Genomic DNA, 18,718 nt, shown 5'->3' with positions numbered 1-18,718 from the left:
GAGTGGCTGCTTTAAGATGCAAATAGGGGCTGGGAGTAGTGGCTCCTGCCTGTAATCCCAGCATTTTGGGAGGCTAAGGTGGGAAGATTGCTTGAGCCCAGGAGTTTGAAACCAGCCTGGAAGCTGTCTCCACAAAAATAAAAATAAAAAATTAGCCAGGTGTGTTGGTGCGTGCCTGTGTTCCCAACTATTCAGGAATCTGAGGCAGGAGGATCACTTGAGTATGAAAGGTCAAAGATGCAGTAGGCCGTGTTCATGCCACTGCTCCCCAGCCTGGGTCACAGAGAGAGACCCTGTCTCAAAAAAAAAAAAAAAATATATATATATATACACACATACATACATACATACATATATAGCAAATATGATTGTGTGGTCTCTGCTTAAAATCTTTCTATGGCTGCCTATTGCTCGCCAGAAGTATTCCTAAGCCCCTTCATGGTCTCACTGTCCCCTGCCAACCCCCTCCTCCTCCCTCTCCTTGTCAACGGATCCTACAACCATCTGCAGTCCCAGGGTGCTGCACTCTTCTCTGTGCCCCCGCCCTGGAAACTCCAAACTCCATAAAATCCAACAGTGTTCACATTTCCTAATTTCATGTCCAAGTGGCACCTGCATCAATTTCTGGGACATGCTGTCCTCTGGTGGCCAAAATAAGTAACAGTCTTTACTGTGTTTCCACGGGGCTCCTTCTAGTCACATTATGACTTTGGATGGGACACAAGTAACACATTGATCAAATAAATGCCTGCGTGACATCAGTCTCTGAGAGCGATGCCTAATTAGTGTATGAAACAAAATTAACAAGCAGTAGGACAAGCCGAAGTGCTGGGTTCAATCTGACCATGGCTAGGTTTAATAATGATAAATGTAAGTTCTGTACCAAGGTCTGCAAACAAACTCCAGCTCTGCAGGTAGAAGCCTGGGTGCCGGGACAGGGGATTCTGATAACCCTGATGCCCTGTTGGGCCGTATCGCCTTTCGCCTGGGCTCCTGCAACACCTGTCCACTCTCCCTGTCCGTCCGCTCTCCCCCACACCAGTCCTTCCTCCACGTGCTGGAGGGGGAGCAGAAAGACAGCAATGGTTTGTGGAATAAATAGGAGGGATGTTGAGAAAGTTAGCACAGGCTTCCAAGTAATGAAGGGAAAGGAACCCCGTGGGGTAAGGGAAGCTTTTTGAATGTTGGAGAAATGTATCGCTTAGCAACTGCAGCATAACCAGCCCCCTGAAATGCAGTCACTTAAATAACACCAATGTTTCTTTCCTGTGTCTGTGGTTTGGATGGGGGTCACCTGATCTCGGCTAGGCTGGCTGGGGTGGCTCTGCTCCAGATGTCCGGTGAGGGCAGAAACACAAAGTGGAAACACACAGGCTTTTGGAGCCTCATGTCGGAACTTGCATGAGGACATTTCCACCTCATTCTGTTGAACCCAACGTCAAGGGGGATAACAAGTTCCACCTGCTAATGGAAGTGGCAAAACATGTGAAAGGGAAGGGTGAAACACCAGGGCCACTGATGCCTTCTACCATGGGAGACATGCGGAGTTGTAACGGAAAGAAAGAGGACATCAGAGGGAGAGGCTGGACAACATGAAATGCATATTGTGCCGGGCGCGGTGGTTCACGCCTGTACTCCCAGAACTCTGGGAGGCCGAGGTGGGCGCATTACTTGAGTTCAGGAGTTCGAGACCAGCCTGGGCAACATGGCAAAATCCCCATCTCTACAAAAAATACAAAAATTAACCAGGCATGGACGCACCTATAGTCCTGGCTACTCGGGAGGCTGAGGTGAGAGGATCACCTGAGCCCAAGAAGTTGAGGCTGCAGTGACCGAGGATCAGCCACTGCACTCCAGCCTGGGCAACAGGAGTGACATCCTGTCTCAAAAAGAAAAGAAAAAAAAATGAAGTGCATATTGGGAAAATCATGAAAGGTATTGAATTTGGAGCAGGTTCACGTTCTGGCTCTGCCAGTAGTTAGCATTGTAGCCTTGGGTGAGTCCTTTAACCTGAGGCTCCGCTGCATTATCCCTACAGTGGAAGTGCTAAGCCCGGCTTCACAGTGTGAACATTAAATGAGGTGAAGTAAAAGGTGCTTCCCTGTAAAACACAAACCTACCTACAATGACGCATAAGTTTCTAGGAGAGGTGGGAGGCTGTCACAGGACTGCAGGAACACAATGGCTACTTTCAAGTACTCCAGGGCATTCATGCGGGAGAGAAGACACAGAGGCCTGTGTTACAGATGAGGTCTGGCGACAGAAACGAGGGAGTGACGGGGGAGGAGTTTATGCCATAAAAATAACATGTTAATAACGAGGACAGGCCAGTGTGGGTTTAGGAGGTGGTGATTTCTTCATCGCTGGGGATGCTGGAGCAGAGCCCGGCTGACCTGTCCCTTTAGAGGAGTGTGAAAGAGGAGATGCAACCGCTGACAGGTGGTTGGATCCATCAGCTGTGCTCAGGCAAGGGCAGCCCACCATCCCAACACGTGGTGGGGCTTCTGTTGTTGTGGAAATTTCTGGGTGATTGAAATGGCATTTGGTGGATGTGGGTCAGGGCTGCTAAACCTCTGGCAATGCTCAGGCCAGTCCTAATCAATGGCAATGCCAATAGTGCTCTGGTGCATAAACACTGGACTAGGTGAATTCAGAGCTCCAATCTTGAGAGTCCAAATAAATGCATGATTTATTTTCAGCAAATGTAACCAGAAGCCCCCACTTTTTGCCAACGCCTCACTGCGATAATGGAAAAAGTTATTTGACTTCAGAAAAGTCTTCGCTGTGATTAAACAAGCAAAGTCACAACAGCTAAACACTGTAATCTATTTAAATAGGAAGGTTATACACAGGGTTATAAAACAGTCACAAATACACATGACCATTATGTAACAGCTATGATAAGGCTATCAGGAGCATAAATCATCGATTATTCTACCAGATATGTAACGAGAGCCAACTACTCTGCTTGGAGACACCACAAATAAATACTGCATATTTTATGAGTTCTTCATTTGCTTGCTACCTGGGACAAAAAAAAGGGGGGGTCTCTGGAGATCTCTGTTTTCCTCAAAAACATTGGTCAGGCAGTTTGAACAAATACCTTCCTGTTTTCCACCAGCATTCACGTTTTCTTGATTTGGGGACTTGGATCATAGTAGTAGATTCAGTAAATATTTGCTGTTGCTGTTTCTGCTGCTGCTGTTGTTTTTCTTGTTGACATGTTGTTATAAGAAATGCATGTGTCCCTTTTCTCATTAAGGCATTTTTACAAGAAATGCATGTCACCCTCTCCTCCCCCTCAGTTTTTGCAGAACCTGTGTCATCAAAAGGCAGGGGGAGTGGGTGGCTGCAGAAGGGCTAGAAAGCAGTTCACCCTTCCTGCAGTGTCAAACGATTACCAACTCACTGAACTGACTTCCTAAAATAAATCTCAGAATTGTCTGCAGGGTCCCTGATGGCATCTGATTCTGGCCTATCCCCAGGGTACGGGGACACAAGAAGCACTGAGGTTCATTTATCACTTTGGTATCAACTTCAGCTAAGAAAGGTGGAACCTCCCTGGCCCATAGTCATCTTAAAATGTGAGCCTTCCATTCATCAATGAGGGGATGGTATGCTCATTATTAGACTAGCTATCATGGGATGTGAAGCAGTCATCTTGGTCCACAAGATAGAGCTTCATCATAAGAATGGCAGAGCAATATGCTAGGAGCATGACCCTGACAACTGTGTTAAGCAAAGCCACCTCATCAGAGCATATTCTTCCACTGGAAAAACACTGTATTAAAGTAATAATTATTTTTATATTTCTCCATCACAGCAGCCAAACCTGTATGTTAACTAATAGAAATTCCAAACTGAGGAGTGTGGGCTTTGTCAATAATACAATGTCATATAAAATGTTTGATTTTTTAAATGCAGAATGCTTTGCAAATTTGCATGTAATCTTTGCAGAAGAGCCATGCTAATCTTCTCCATACAGTTCCAATTTTAGTATATGTGCTGCTAAGGGAGCACTAAGATTTTTTTTTTTTTTTTCAATTTCTTGGCTCTTAGAAATGATAAAATGTTTTTTATTTAAATTTTTTTTGTTTTTTTTTGAGACAGAGTCTTGCTCTGTGTGCAGTGGCACAATCATGGCTCACTGCAGCCTCAACCTCCTGGGCTCTGGTGATCCTCCCACCTCAGCCTCCCAGGTAGCTGGGACTACATGTCTCCATGCCTGGTTAACTTTTTATAGTTTTGGTAAAGACAGGGTTTTACTATGGTGCCTCAGCTGGTGTCTATCTCCTGGGCCCAAGCAATTCCTTGGCCTTGGCCTTGGCCTCCAAACTGCAGGAATTATAAGCGTGAGCCACCACTCCAGCCTAAAATTTTTTTAAAAAAAAGAAAAGTAGTAGCTAAATTAAGGCAGTGGCAGTGAGGATAGAAAGATGAAAAGGAAAGGCATTTTGGAGACTGAAGCTACCCAGTTGGACAAAAGATAAAGGTAAGGATTTGAAGTTTTAAATCTTAATCACATAGAAGATGCCCATATTGACTTTGGGAGGCCAAGGCGGGCGGATCACTTGAGGTCAGGAGTTTGAGATCAGCCTGGCCAACGTGGTGAAACTCCATCTCTACTAAAAATACAAATACAAAAATTAGCTGGGTGTGGTGGCATACACCTGTGGTCCCAGCTACTTGGGAAGCTGAGACACACAAATCACTTGAACCTGGGAGGCAGAGGTTGCAGCGAGCCGAGATGGCACCACTGCAGGCTCCAGCCTGGACAACAGAGCAAGACTCTGTCTCCAGAAAAAAAAAAAAAAAAAAAAAAGATTGTATATGCCTTCAAGAAAACAATGGCAAATAGAGCATTATTGCTTGAGGACTCACCTTAGTTATCTAAATTTTCTTCCTTTAAAAATTTTTTGCAAAGACCAACAATTACAAACCTAGCCTTAACATTATTTGTATGTTTAAACTGGATGCAATAATAAATTTAATCCAAATTGAAAGTCAAGCTTTCCAGAAAGCAGATTTAATAATTATTTTGGTTAGGCTAAAAAAAAAAAAAGGTATATTCATACCGCCCAATTACTGCATTCTCTTACTTACTCATCGAACAATTATATTATCCAATGTATGCCAGGCACTATTTAGGTGAATGAGATACAAATATTTTAGCATCTGTATCTACATGCTAAACATCAGCATTATCTAGCAGTGACCTCCTACTGTTACTGATGTTTCTTATTCAGGATCTTTCACTTGATCTTGATAACTTTTATGGACATGTACTTTAGCTATCAAATCAACACTACTTTATTGATAATTGAATTCTTGCAACTTGGGTTTTATAAGGTTCTTCAATAAAAAAGGAATTAAACATTTATTTGATATTTATTTATTTATTTTGAGTTGGGATCTCACTCGATTGCCCAGGCTGAGTGCAGTGGTTGGTTTCCCGCAGTCTCAAACCCTCATTTCCGCCTCCCCAGTAGCTGGGACTATAGGCACATGTGTTATACTGGACCGAGCATAGAAAGTCAACACCAAGACAAAAGTATGCCAAATTGCAGGGTTTATTGCCGGCAACCACGGAGGACTCACGTCTCTTCAACCCGTGGCAGAGAAAGAAGGGTGACAAGACCTTTTTATACCCGTAAAACCACCTTGGGAATGGGGGTGAGGGGCTTCAGACATTCTGAGGGCTAGTGGATTCTGCAAATCACCTCCTGGGTGGAGATAAGGGTGAGGGGCGGGGATGGGGGTGAGGGGTTTCTGGACATTCCGAGGGCCAGGGGACTATTTGACATTCTGATTGTTACTTAAGTGGTTCACAAAAGCTAAGATTAGCATTCGTCTACACATTGTCTGGGTAGGGTGGGGATCACAGTCCTTGATTACTTATTCACATTTGGGTTATAGATAGCAGTTTCAACAGAAAGCTGAGGTATGGTTGAGGTATGTAGTTTTATGGGGCCTTTCACCATGTCACACATGCCACTACATTTTTGTTTTTGTTTGTTTGTTTTTCTGTAGACAGGGGTCTCGCTGTTGCCCAGGCTGGTCTTGAACTCCTGGATTCAAGCAATCCTCCCTCCTTGGCCTCCTAAAGTGCTGGGATTGCAGGCATAAACCATGGAGCCCTGCCCAAAATTAATTTTAAATACATCAATTAGGCCCCGTGCAGTGGCTCACGCCAGTAATCCAAGCACTCTGGGAAGCCAAGCAGGGCAGATCACCCAAGGTCAGGAATTCAAGACCAGCCTGGACAACATGGTGAAATCCCATCTCTATTAAAAATACAAAAACTAGCAGGGCATGGTGGCTGATGTCAGTAGTCCCAGCTACTCCAGAGGCTGAGGCAGGAGAATCACTTGAACCCGACAGGCAGAGGTTGCAGACAGCTGAGACTGCGCCATTGCAAACCAGCATGGGCCATAAGAGTGAGACTCCATCTCAAAAAACAAACAAACCCATCAATTATGTTACTGTTTGTTTTGTTTTGGTATTCCTGATGTGAGATGTCTATATCATGTATTGTTGATTCAGTTGTTCATCAGTTAATCCTGAATAACTGAAAACTAAGCTCAAGGCAATAATATATCGACTTTCTTTTCATGCATGTCAAACTGCTAAATCTACCACAAAATATTAGTCTTTCATCAGCGTGGTTTTCAGATCCAATATATTTTCTCCTCAAATGAAAGACAATGCATGCCGTCCACTACAATTAAAAAAAAAAAAGAGGAAGGAAAAAGAGGTTAATTCTATCTCCTTCCTCCCACCTCAAAAAGAGCTCAGAAATTAAGGTGGTTTCCCTAACAAAGCCTCCTCCTGCTCCATGAAGCGACCAAGCATGTCATGGCAGACCCAGAGATTTATAGATCTTCATCGTAACGACACCAGGGAAATCAAGATTTGACAAAATTCTTCCTTCACGTCCCCTGTTTTCTGCAAGACCACAACTTTCTAGCTAAAAAAAAAAAAAAAAAAGAAAGAAAAAAAGACAGCTGCAGGAATGCTTGGCTGCCCGCTAATGAACAATCTTGCCCACACGCAGAACTTGACACCCACTCTTACCACAGAATGGCCTTAGTCAGAGTAACCTCCCGCGAAGAGCAAACAGTTTAGCCGCCGCTCCCTCGAACATGTCAAAAGAGGAAGTCTCTTTTGAATCTGAGGATAGTAGTGAGGCACACCCCTTCTATTACCAGCATTGTTCCTTTTTTCAATCAGGCAGTGCATCAGCTAGACTCTTTTGTCAAAAGGGGTTGATGGTCGGAATCTTTGCGAGACAAAGATTCCAGAAAGAGCACTTTGGAATCAAGGAATTAATGTTAAGGCATCAAAGACCCCGCCCAGCTCCCACAATGACCAACAAACCAAAGCCGGGGATCTCTACTATTACCACCATCCCTCGCTCTCTCTAGCAAGGGATGAGACTCAGGCCCAGGAAACCCATCATTTCCGCGAGTGAGAAGGCGCCGGGTCTCCTCCCTTAGGCCTCTCCTTTACCTCAGCGTTTTCCCGGGACCCCTCCACTACGGCAAGCCGCGTAAGTTTTCAATCCCTAAGCCCAGTCCCAGCCACACACAAGATGGCAGCCCCGAACCTACTGGAGGAAACAGTCGCGCTACTACACAAGTGATGCCGGCCTCTCGACTACGAGTAACCCCATTGGCCCAGCCAGAGAGCGCGAGTCAAACCGAGAGCGCTGACAGCCAATCGGGAGGCGGCGCGTTCGGACGCCACTGCGGAGCCAGAGGTAAGCGCGCCGAGTCTCTGAGGAAATACCCAGTGGGGAGTGAGACCAATCAATGGGTTACTGGCTGGGTGGTGGGACGGCCAGAGTCCGACTCCTTCTATGTAGTGATCGCTTTAGGTGGGTCCTGGGCGGAGGTTCCGCCCTCCCTTGTTCCCGGCGGAGGCGGGGCAGGACTGTTGTGGTTGAGGTAAAGGCTGGTAATCGGTAAAGTACTTCCCGGCCAGAGGGCACCCGGGGCCGGGAGGGCTGAGCGGCTCGGCGTCGGAGGAGAGCCCCACCCGTAGAGGAACCCAGCCTTGCCAAGCGAGCGGGCGGAGCTCAGTCCTCAGGTCAGGCGGGCGGCGTAGAAAACGCAGCGGAGCCTGGTGAAACCAAGGCACCGCCGTGGGTGGCCTCGACAATTCCTCTAGTCTGGCGGTCGGAGGACCTGAAAACGCCGTGGAGCCCTCGGCCGCCGGAGCAAGGACTGGACCCCAGCCCTTGCAGCTTCCCTTCTCTGGGCACCCACGTGCAGTCCTGGCTGTAGAAGGAGCCGCGGGCACAGAGTTCTCAACCCCCATTTCAGCCTGTCTGTCTGTCTGTCTTAGGGAGCAGCTTTAATGAGAGGTGATTTCAAAGCTGCTGGGAACCTGAGGTTGTCAAAGGGACGGCAGGAAATGAACAGCAGTATAAAACCCAGAAGCAGAACTTGAAGGTTTAACCACTAGCCCATTTCACAGGTAAGATTACACGAGCCCATAAATGCAGCAAGAGCATCATTCACCCAAGATCACAGAGTTCAGATTAGATAGTAATAACACTTCATGATTCGCTATCAGCCACAGCCCAATAAGTAAGTAAGGAAAAATACTGTGCTCTTCGGCATGTGGAAACCTGCAGTGAGCTCTGTAAATATTAACTCATGAGGCCAAAGAGAGGAGTAACTTTGAAGAGGTCAGATGGGGTAATCAGAGCATAGGCTCTGAAACTAGGCTGCCTGGTTCCTTATTTTGTCTGCCACTTAACGGTATGAGGTGCCTTAGCTTCCTCATCAGCAAACGAGCTGCTAATTTAACCCACATGACTGTTAGGGGGATTAAATAAGAACACGTGAAGTATTTAGAAGTGACTGACCCGTGGTTCTTAATAATGTTTATTGCTGTCGTTATAATTAAAACGTCAGAAGCCGAGAGGAAATGCTGTGTTTTTAAAGCCTATTTTTAGAAACAGAAACCATACATTGAAGCAAAGCAGACTACCTTGATTATTTTTCTGCCAAAATGAAAAAGAAGGGGTAAAAGTTTTTAAAGCCCATTTACTCTCTGAAATATTGACACCAGTTGTCTCTGGATGATGAGATGGTGTTTAAATTTTCTCCTTTATGCTTTATTGTATTTTGCAGATTTTCTGCAGGGAACATGTTTTACTTTTGCCCCGTTCAGTTGTTTTAAAATTTTCAGGTGTGAACGCTGGTGAGAGTTTTTTAAAAATAAAGCTATGGGCCGGGCCTGGGTGGCTCATGCCTGTAATCCCAGCACTTTGGGAGGCTGAGGCTGGTGGATCACCTGAGGTTAGGAGTTGGAGACCAGCCTGACCAACATGAGACCTGTCTCTACTAAAAATACAAAAATTAGCCGGACATGGTGGGATACACCTGTAATCCCAGTTACTCAGGAGGCTGAGGCAGGAGAATCACTTGAAGCCAGGAGGCCCAGAGGCAGAGGCTGCAGTGAGCAGAGATTACACCACTGCACTCTAGTGTAGGTGACAGAGCGAGACTCGTCTCAAAAACAAACCAACAAAAACAAAGCTATGGCCAGCGAGGTGGTTCACACCTGTAATCACAACACTTAAGGAGGCAGAGGTGGGTGGATTGCTTGAGCCCAGAGTTTAAGACCAGCCTGGGCAACATAGTGAGACCTTGTGTCTAAAAATATAAAACTTACTGAGTGTGCTTAGGTGGAAGTATAATTGGTAGAACCTTTCTGGAAGAAAGTTTGACAATATGATATAACAAGCTTTAAAATTGGCAATTCCTTTTTGAACATTTATGCTTAATTTTTAAAAACGAAGTACACTTTTGTGTTCTTTTACAAAATTGGTACTTTGTAGATAAAGAGCACAATCCAGATTTTGGCCTTGAGTTATTCCTTGGGTGTCAAGATTATACTTACCTCATAAAAACAGTTGAGTAGCCTCCTGTATTTTTCCTGCTTGAAAGTTCCTATGTGATAAAAAATTGTCTGTTCTTGTACGAGGAATGTTCCCTCACTCCTCCTCTTCCTGCCTACTCCTTATGGAGACTTTGATACAGAGCTTTCAAATGTTTTTTAATATTTACACCTTTTAATACTGTTACATATTCTATATAGGTGAATATATATACATTTGTGATTTTTTGAGTGGAAAAGTATCATACTACATCATTCTGTAGCTTTATTTCTTAACAGTGATCTCACTACTGATCAGCACAGGAGTTTTGACCTGCTCACATATTTTTAGTGGAAAAATATCATACTACATCATTCTGTAGCTTTATTTCTTGACAATGATCCCAACTACCCATCAGCATGGGAGTTTTGACTTGCTCTGTTTATAGCTCATTATGTTATTTATGGATCATTTCTTCTACCTGCTGCATAGTGTTCCGTTGTATGACTGAATTGATCTGTTAAAATATTTCTCTCTTTTTACTGGTCTTTATGTTAAATCCTATTTTGTTTGATGTGTGCTGTATCGCACATTTTATTTCCAATCTCTTGAGGACATTAGGTTTCTAGTTTTTCACCATACAACAATGCTGCAAGGAAAATCTTTGTGTTTTTTTTGTGCACATGTGCTATTTCTCAAGGATATATACCTAAAAGTGGAATTGCTTGGTTTTAACTTGTGAATTTTAGTTTTAATAGGTCATGCTAAATTTGCCTCCAGAATACCTCTTCTAATTTACATGTTCCACAGGTAGTTTATGAGAGTTGAGTTTTCCTACAGTTTAGACTAACATGAGATATCTTCTTCATTTTTGCCCATGTGATGGCTGCAAATCATACTTTTAATTCTGTGATCTCAGATCGAAGTGTCTATTATATCTTTATTATACATTTATTAACCTATAATTTATATGCATTTCTATAATTTTTTAAAACCCGTTTAAGTTCTTTATGTGTCCTCGATACTGTATTTTTAGAAGTCTCTTTAGTGTCTATGGTTAATTATACCTCCTTTTTGTTACTATTGTTAAAGTATGTTAGAAACATTTTCTCTCAACTTCTTGCTTGGCTTTTTGTTAACTTATTTGTTCTACAGATAGATTTTCCTCTGCCAATCTTTAGGTCTCTTTTTATCTTACTGAATTTCTCTAAAACTTCCAGTACAATATTGAATAAAAACAGTGATAGCAAGTGTCTTCATCCTTTGCCTAATAAAAATTTTCCTAATGTTTCATCATTGAGCATGACATTTGCTGCCATTGAGTAGGATGTTTGGTAGATAGCCTTTATCAGATTAAGAAAGTTCTCTCTTTTTTTTTTTTGAGACAGTTTCACTCTCGTTGCCCAGGCTGGAGTGCAATGGTACCATCTTAGCTCACTGCAACCTCAGCCTCTGGGATTCAAGCAATTCTGCCTCAGCCTCCCTTGTAGCTGGGATTACAGGTGCCCACCACCACGCCTGGCTAATTTTGTATTTTTAGCAGAGACAGGGTTTCTCCATGTTGATCAGGTTGGTCTCTAACTCCAGACCTCAGGTAATCTGCCTGCCTTGGCCTCCCAAAATGCTGGGATTACAGGCATGAGCCACTGCGCCTGGCCGAAAGTTCTCTTTTATTCCTAATTTGCTAAGGGACCCCCCACCCTCCATGGAATAGTTAATTTTATATTGAATTATTTTGTTTTTCTGCACGAAGTAATAGTTTTCCTCCATTTGTCTGTTAATATAGGAATTCACATTGATAAATTTTCGTGTTAAACTTTTTGGGTATTCTGGCTACTGCTGGATACCTTTATTTAGTATTTTTCTGTCTAAGACCCAGTAGTGAATTTTGGCCTTGAATTTTTTTCTTGCATGTCAAGGTTATACTTATCACATAAAAAAAGCTGAGTAGCTTCCCATATTTTTCCTGCTTCAGGGTAGTTAGTCTATGATAAGAATTATCCATTCTTTGAAAGTTTTGTACAATTCATCTGTACAACTTTATGGACCTAGTGCACTAACAGTGAGGTGTGGGGATGTGTGGCACACATCTCTGGTAATATCTTCAGTATTTTATTTTTATACTTACTTTTGGATTTTTACTTATTGAGCCTATTTGGTAATTTATGTTTTCCTAGAAAATTCAGTTCACCGGGTCTGGTGGCACATGCCTGTAGTCCCAGCTACTCAGGAGACTGAGGTAGGAGGATCACTTGAGCCCAGGAGTTCTGGGCTGTAGTGCTCGATGCCTGTCGGGTGTCCGTACTAAGTTTGGCATCAATATGGTGATCTCCTGGGAGCAGGGGACCACCAGGTTGCCTAGGGAGGGGTGAACCAGGTCGGAAACGAGCAGGTCAAAACTCCCGTGCCGATCAGTAGTGGGATCGCACCTGTGAATAGTCACTGCACTCCAGCCTGGGCAACATAGTGATACCTATCTTTAAAAAAAAAAAAAATTTCAGTTTGTCTCTGCTTTCAGGTTCACTGGCATAAAATTGTCTGAATTTTAAAATGTTTAAAAATCTCTTCAGTAGCTAGAGAGATATTTGTTATTATTTTATTGTTCTTTTCCTAGCTTCTTTAGTTGAATGTTTAAGTCAGTATTTTCATTTTGCTAATAAAATTTATTTAAGGCTTAAATATCCCTTGGCATGCTGCTTTGGCAGAATCCTTCAGGCTTTGAAATGTGTTATTTCAACCGATCACTATTTATAAGTGTTCTTAAATTTCTCCTTTGATTTCTTTTATAAACGATATATATTATTTGGGAAATTTGATTTTTTTAGTTTCCACAGGTAGTGTGGGGTGGGGGGTTAATTTACTATACTCAGTGACTGTGCTCTGTGTAAACATTCTTTTGGAATTTGTTGATAATTCCTTTTGGTCTTATATATAGATTTTGTAATTTCATGCTTTTCCTCTCACAAAAAGTATTTTCTGTTGGGTGCAAGGTTCTGTACATTCTTTGGATTAAGCTTGTTAATTTATATGTCATTTAAATCCTTTATGCCCTGATTTTTTACCCACTTTATCTATTAGTTTCTTAGATTTGTTACTTTCCTACCAAATTGTGGATCTGTGCATTTTCCTTTTATTTAAATTTTGCTGTATATATTTCAGAGTTATGTTATTTGTACATAAAGATTCATGAATGTTAAATCTTAGGGTGAATTGCTCTGTCAGCATAAATTATTTGTGTCTTTTAATGATTTTCATATTAAACTCTTATTTGATAGGAATTTGTGTTCTTATAGTTGCAGATGTGTCTTTTTCCAGATGCTTCATTTTCAACCTTGCATAACATTTTGTGTAATTTAAGTGGGTCTCTTATTTTAAAACATTGTATCTAGGTTTTGCTTGCCATCCAATCTGAGAGTCTGTCCTTTAGTAGGTAAGGTTAACACATTCACCTTTATTGTGATTGACATATTTTGGCCATATTCTTGTCATTATTTAACATGCTTCTCTTTGTATCTTTTATATCTTGTTTTTCCACTTGGTTTTTGAGACAGAGTCTTGCTTTGTCGCCCAGGCTGGAGTACAGTGGCGTGATCTTGGCTCACTGCAACCTCCGCCTCCTGGGTTCAAGCCATTCTTCTGATTCAGCCTCCCAAGTAGCCTAGATTACAGGTGTGCACCACCACAGCCAGCTAATTTTTGTGTTTTTAGTAGAGACGGGATTTTGCCATGTTGGCCAGGCTGATCTCAAACTCCTGACCTCGGGTGATCCACCCACCTTGGCCTCTCAAAGTGCTGGGATCACTTTTATTTTTACTGAGGTTAGCCGCAAGTTTTCTTTTTGTTCAGTTTTCTTTTAGTAGATCAACTTTACATTTCAACACAGTACTTAAATTTATGTTTTCCTAACAAAGTATACATTTAGTTAGTATTGATATGGCCCCTGTAAATAATAATTTAGCATGCTTCTACTTTGCTTTCTCTGATCTTAAAACAATCCCTTCCATCTCTCCTCCAAAAAAGGGCATAATCTCTCAGGATATCTTCAAGAATTTGTGTTTCATTTGGTATTAAAATTCAGTTTGATCTATATTGAACATTAATGTGTTTTACTCATTTATTTACTCAGTATTGCTTCTTATACCTCAGTGCTTTCTTATAGGTTCATTTTTCATCATCAGATGCTTATTTCTTTCACAGAATCTCTGAGTGACTCTTTGAATGTCCGTAAATGTCTTTTTCATCATTAGTATGGAAAGATAGCTTGGCTGGATATAGAGTTCTGGGTTCATTACTGACTTTCCTTTAACATTTTGCATCTGACATTTCTGATGAGAAATCTCATTACTAGTCTGATATACCTTCCTTTTAGATAATCTACATTTTTTCTGGAAACATTTAAGACTTTGTGTTTTTGATATTCTGAAGTTAGTCGTGGTTTGTCTGGTGATGTATATTAAGAATTTTATCCTGGTTGACACTCAGTGGATTCAGTGTGCTTATGTGTTTTCCAGTTCTGAGAAATTCTTGGTCATTATTACCTCCTTTCCATTTTCAGTTGTGTGCCTTCTGTTTCCTTGCTCTGTGTTCTTGGTGAATTACTCAATTCAGCCTTCCAGTTTACTAACTGGCTCTTCATGTGAGTCTGTTTTGTCATTCAGTCATCTATTGAGTTTATTTTAACAACTATTTTTATATCCAAGATATCTAATTGGCTTTTCTTTTCTCCAAAATTGTATATTATTTTGTGGTTGAGATTTCCTTCTTTAGCTCAATCTCTTTCATAGTGTACTCTTCTTAAGATGTTTGAGGACTCTTAGTTGTGCATTCATCTCCTTTGAGAAGATTCCTGCCCGTTCTTTTGCTGCTGTGATTGTGGTTGGCATCATCTCCATAGTTTCCCATCTGTTTCCCTTCCTCAGAAAGGCCTCACAGACTTTGCCCTTAGAGAGTTCCCTTTTGGTTTTCAGATGGCTATATATTTTTTTTAAATCTAACATTTCCTTGGTTTGGTGTAGAAGTGGTAGAGGATATTACCATATCTTGGCTAACATCTTGAGAATTAAAATTGTTTATCTGTTTTTGACCTAATCTATCTCTGGGTATGTTATCCTAGGGAAATTGCCAGAGATCTATATAAAGTCTATTTATTCTAGCATTATACTAAAATTAATAATTATAAAGGAAAACAATCTAAATATCCAATATGGAGGTTTATATTACTCATTAATTCATTAAAATATTTAATATACTATAGTGTATGAGTTATTAACCAAAGTATGTTGTACAGCCAGTTGTATTATACAGAAATACAAATGATGGAGGAAAATGCAGGAAATGTTTTTAATGAAAAATTATTTAAAAATTATATACACTAAAATTCAGATTCTGTTTTAAAACTATATTCTGAAAGAATAACAATAATTGGTAGTATTTCTTGATTCTTTCATGTGTCAGGCACTATTCTGTGTAATTAAGTCTTGTCTTCAGAACAACCTGTGAGGTAGTTAATATTATTATCCCCATTAAAGTTTTTATAAAGGACTTATAAAATGGAGATAGTCTAATTGTCAGTAATGTAAATATTAACAAATGTATTAAATATGGGTGGTAGGATTATGGGTGAGCCTCCTCTAATATTCCTAATTTTGATACTTTACATGTTTTTTCCAGGTAACATGTTTTTTGTAATGGTTCATGCTGTTTTAGAAGAGCAAACTGTTGTAACTATATCTTCTTTTCACACACACACATATATATAGTCCTTTACAAATATACACTATTCTTTATTGTTTTTCTTACAGAATGTTTCATACATTTGTGGACCAAAAGATGGAGTTGGTTTTATTTTTAAAAAGATAATGTTAACGATCTGATACCACTACAAATATTCACGTGATGAAGATGCATGGACTTGTCTTTTGGTTGGACTATCACTCATTTCTGAAAGTTTCTTCAGCCACAGTTTCTATTTGAAAATTCAAGTATCAAAGGATATCAGGTTTAGAATGGTATACTGATGTCTTTTGTCTGAGGACTGCAAATTTCATAGATACCACAGTTGGATTCCAGTGATACTCTTCAATCAAAGTGATTTGATAGACCTAATTTTGAAGCATTTTATATTTATAAACATCAAAAGATGGGAGAAAAAAATGGTAGGTTGAAGAACACATTGTTATACTTTATGTTTAAAAGTATATAGACAATCTAAGCTGATGAGGAATTTTCAAGGTTTTGCATTACAAGGGACTTTTCTGAATTGGAATTAAAGCTTTATTCTCATAGCCACTAATTTTGACTATCTTTATCATTAATTGTGAATCAGTAATGCTCGTCAGTACTTTAGTGTACTTTTTAAAATATTGACTTTATTTTTTGAAAAACTTTTAGAGTTACAGAAAATTGAGAGGATAGTGCAGAGTTCCAGTAAACCTACTACCCAGATTTATCTATGATTTGCATTTTACATTTGGATGCTACATTTGTTACAATTAATGAAGCAATATTAGCACATTATTAACTGAAGTCCATAGTGTATTCACGTTAGTTTTTGCCCGATGTCTTTTTCCATTCCAAGATCCCATCCAGGACACCACGTTACATTTACTTGTCATGTCTGCTTAGGCTCCTCTTAGCTGTATTCAAGTATTTCGTAAAATACCCCTCTGTTGGAATTATTGTCTGATGTTTTCCCATATTTTGACTGGAGTTATGGGTTTTGGAGAGAGTAACCTCAGGGGTAAAATGTCATTTTCATTACATCATATCAAGGGTACATGCTGTCAGCATAATTTCTCAAAGTTGATATTGAGCTTGATCAATGGAGCTTGAGCTGGCTAATGTACGTGGTGTTAAATGTAGGTGGTGTTACCAAATTTCTCCACTGTAAAGTTACTCTTTTTCTCCTGTTCCCTGCTGTACTCTTTGGAAATAAATCTCTATAGGCAGCCCACACTTAAGGAAAGGGGATTTATGCTCCCCCTCCTTAAGTGTGGAATATCTACGTGAATTATATTTGGAATATTTCTGCAGGGGAGATTTATCTCTTTCTCTTCTTTCCCATGTACTTATTCAGTTAATCATTTATATCAGCATGGACTCATGGCTATTTATACTTTGAGTTACAAGTCAGTACTACTTTATTTATTTTGTTTTTCAAATTGTCCTGGGTTTGGCTGTTGGTAGCTCTTTCAGTTGGCTTTTTTTTTTCGTTTAGATGGGATCTCGTTCTGTCATCCAGGCTGGAGTGCAGTGGCGCAATCATGGCTCACTGCAACCTCTGCCACCTGGGTGCAAGCAATTCTCTTGCCTCAGCCTCCTGAGTAGCTGGGATTACAGACATCTGCCACCACGCCTGGCTAATTTTTGTATTTTTAGTAGAGACAGGGTTTTACCATATTGGCCAGACTGGTCTCGCACTCCTAACCTCAAGTGATTCACCCACCTCGGCCTCCCAAAATGCAGGGATTACGGGAGTGAGCCACCACATCCGGCTCAGTTGGCTCTTGTGTCCCTTTGATATACCCCCATCAGCGTAGGTATTTTTTATTTGTCTTTGTATTATAGCACTTCCTCAATTTTTTTTGGCACTCAGAGATTGCTCTAGGTTCATCTATATTTCTTGTCCATCTTAGAGTCATTTCTTAAATAACCTGTTGATACTTTTATTGGAAAATGGTATTAGAAACCAGGATGGTAGGTGTATCTGTTGTTACTGGAGTGTCCTTGTTTATAGGGCCTTTCTGCTGGCAGAGCAAGGACGTATATATGTATACTAACATATATATATATGTTATACATATATATACATGTCTATAAATATTTTTATATGTAATTGTTTATATTTGCATTAAGCTAAAAATGAAATTATGCTGATGTTTCCAACTCTATTACCACATACATGGATCATTCTAGTCTCCTCTCCTTATCTGTATATTCCCACTCCAGTAGTAAAAAAGCTTAGTTCCCATCACCCATCATCCATTTACTTAATTGTTCAATTTCAGTGTGTGTGTGTGTGTGTTTGTGGCAGTATCAGAAATAACACCCTTGGCCAGGCACTGTGGCTTATGCCTATAATCTCAGCACTTTGAAAGGCCAAGGCCAGGAGTTCGAGACCAGCCTCATCAACACAGTAAAACCCTGTCTCTACTATAAAAATAATAATAATAATAATACAAAAATTAGCTGGGTGAGGTGGCGCATGCCTGTAATATAATCCCAGCTCTTCCAGAGGCTGAGGTATAAGAATTGCTTGAACCCAGGAGACAGAGATTGCAGTGAGTTGAGGTCATGCGACGGTATTCCAGCCTGGGTGACAGAGCAAGACTGTCTCAAAAAAAAATTGTTAACCCATTCCCAAGTGGGAAAATACTTTATCAATTAGAGTACAGTAAGTAAGTAAGTATGTGCATTTCTTTTGCCTTTATCTTTACAGACCCACTCATTTCCAGTTTCTTAGGTCAATACCTTTTCCACCCAGCCCTTAGTGAAGTTGTTTATACTTTGTAATACAGTTAGATTTTCTTCACAGTCTGTACTCATTATTGAGATCCCTGACATCCTAAATAATTTTTTAAATTTATATACATTAAAGTTCATTCTTTGTTCTTTAAAATTCTGTTTATAACTACATAATGTCATGCATCTATAATTACAGTATCATACACAATAGTTTTAGTGCTTTTAACATAATCATAATGTATGGATTGTTATACAGATGATAGTATTGATTTCACCAGACTCTGATCTAAGCCAGTGGTTCTCAAATTTTTTCTTGGTCTCAGGATGACTTTATACTCTTTAGAGTATTTAAAAACCCAAAGAGCT

General features: G+C 40.6%; 1 protein-coding gene, 1 long non-coding RNA gene and 1 other non-coding gene across 21 annotated transcripts in view; 1 reads left to right on the top strand and 2 right to left on the bottom strand.

The window, feature by feature from the left end:
- Window positions 1-18,718, top strand: part of SETDB2 (SET domain bifurcated histone lysine methyltransferase 2) — a 67,742-nt gene that overhangs the window by 3,668 nt on the left and 45,356 nt on the right. For 3 of the 19 annotated variants that reach the window (XM_078358427.1, XM_078358465.1, XM_078358556.1), the window contains exons 1-2: window positions 8,080-8,478; window positions 15,691-16,044. In XM_078358427.1, coding sequence (XP_078214553.1) covers window positions 16,029-16,044 — 16 coding nt within the window. In that variant the 5' untranslated portion in view covers window positions 8,080-8,478; window positions 15,691-16,028. Of the gene's footprint in view, window positions 1-7,717; window positions 7,760-7,790; window positions 8,479-15,690; window positions 16,045-18,718 lie in introns of those variants that run through there. The other 16 variants (XM_008991864.5, XM_078357895.1, XM_008991860.5 and 13 more) reach the window with 10 other exon arrangements.
- LOC118148296 (U6 spliceosomal RNA) lies at window positions 3,915-4,020 on the bottom strand. Its single transcript, XR_004735061.1, has one exon. It is a non-coding gene; the product is annotated as a U6 spliceosomal RNA (small nuclear RNA).
- Window positions 6,829-7,611, bottom strand: LOC128931599 (uncharacterized). The gene is made up of 3 exons (XR_008480167.2): window positions 7,510-7,611; window positions 7,075-7,170; window positions 6,829-6,967 (listed from the first exon to the last, which is right to left on the bottom strand). It is a non-coding gene; the product is annotated as an uncharacterized LOC128931599 (long non-coding RNA).

This window comes from Callithrix jacchus, chromosome 1 (assembly GCF_049354715.1).
Source record: "Callithrix jacchus isolate 240 chromosome 1, calJac240_pri, whole genome shotgun sequence".
Classification (NCBI taxonomy): Eukaryota; Metazoa; Chordata; class Mammalia; order Primates; family Cebidae; genus Callithrix; species Callithrix jacchus.
The sequence above is the reverse complement of the archived record's forward strand: the minus strand, read 5'-3'. Positions and strand labels throughout refer to the sequence as shown.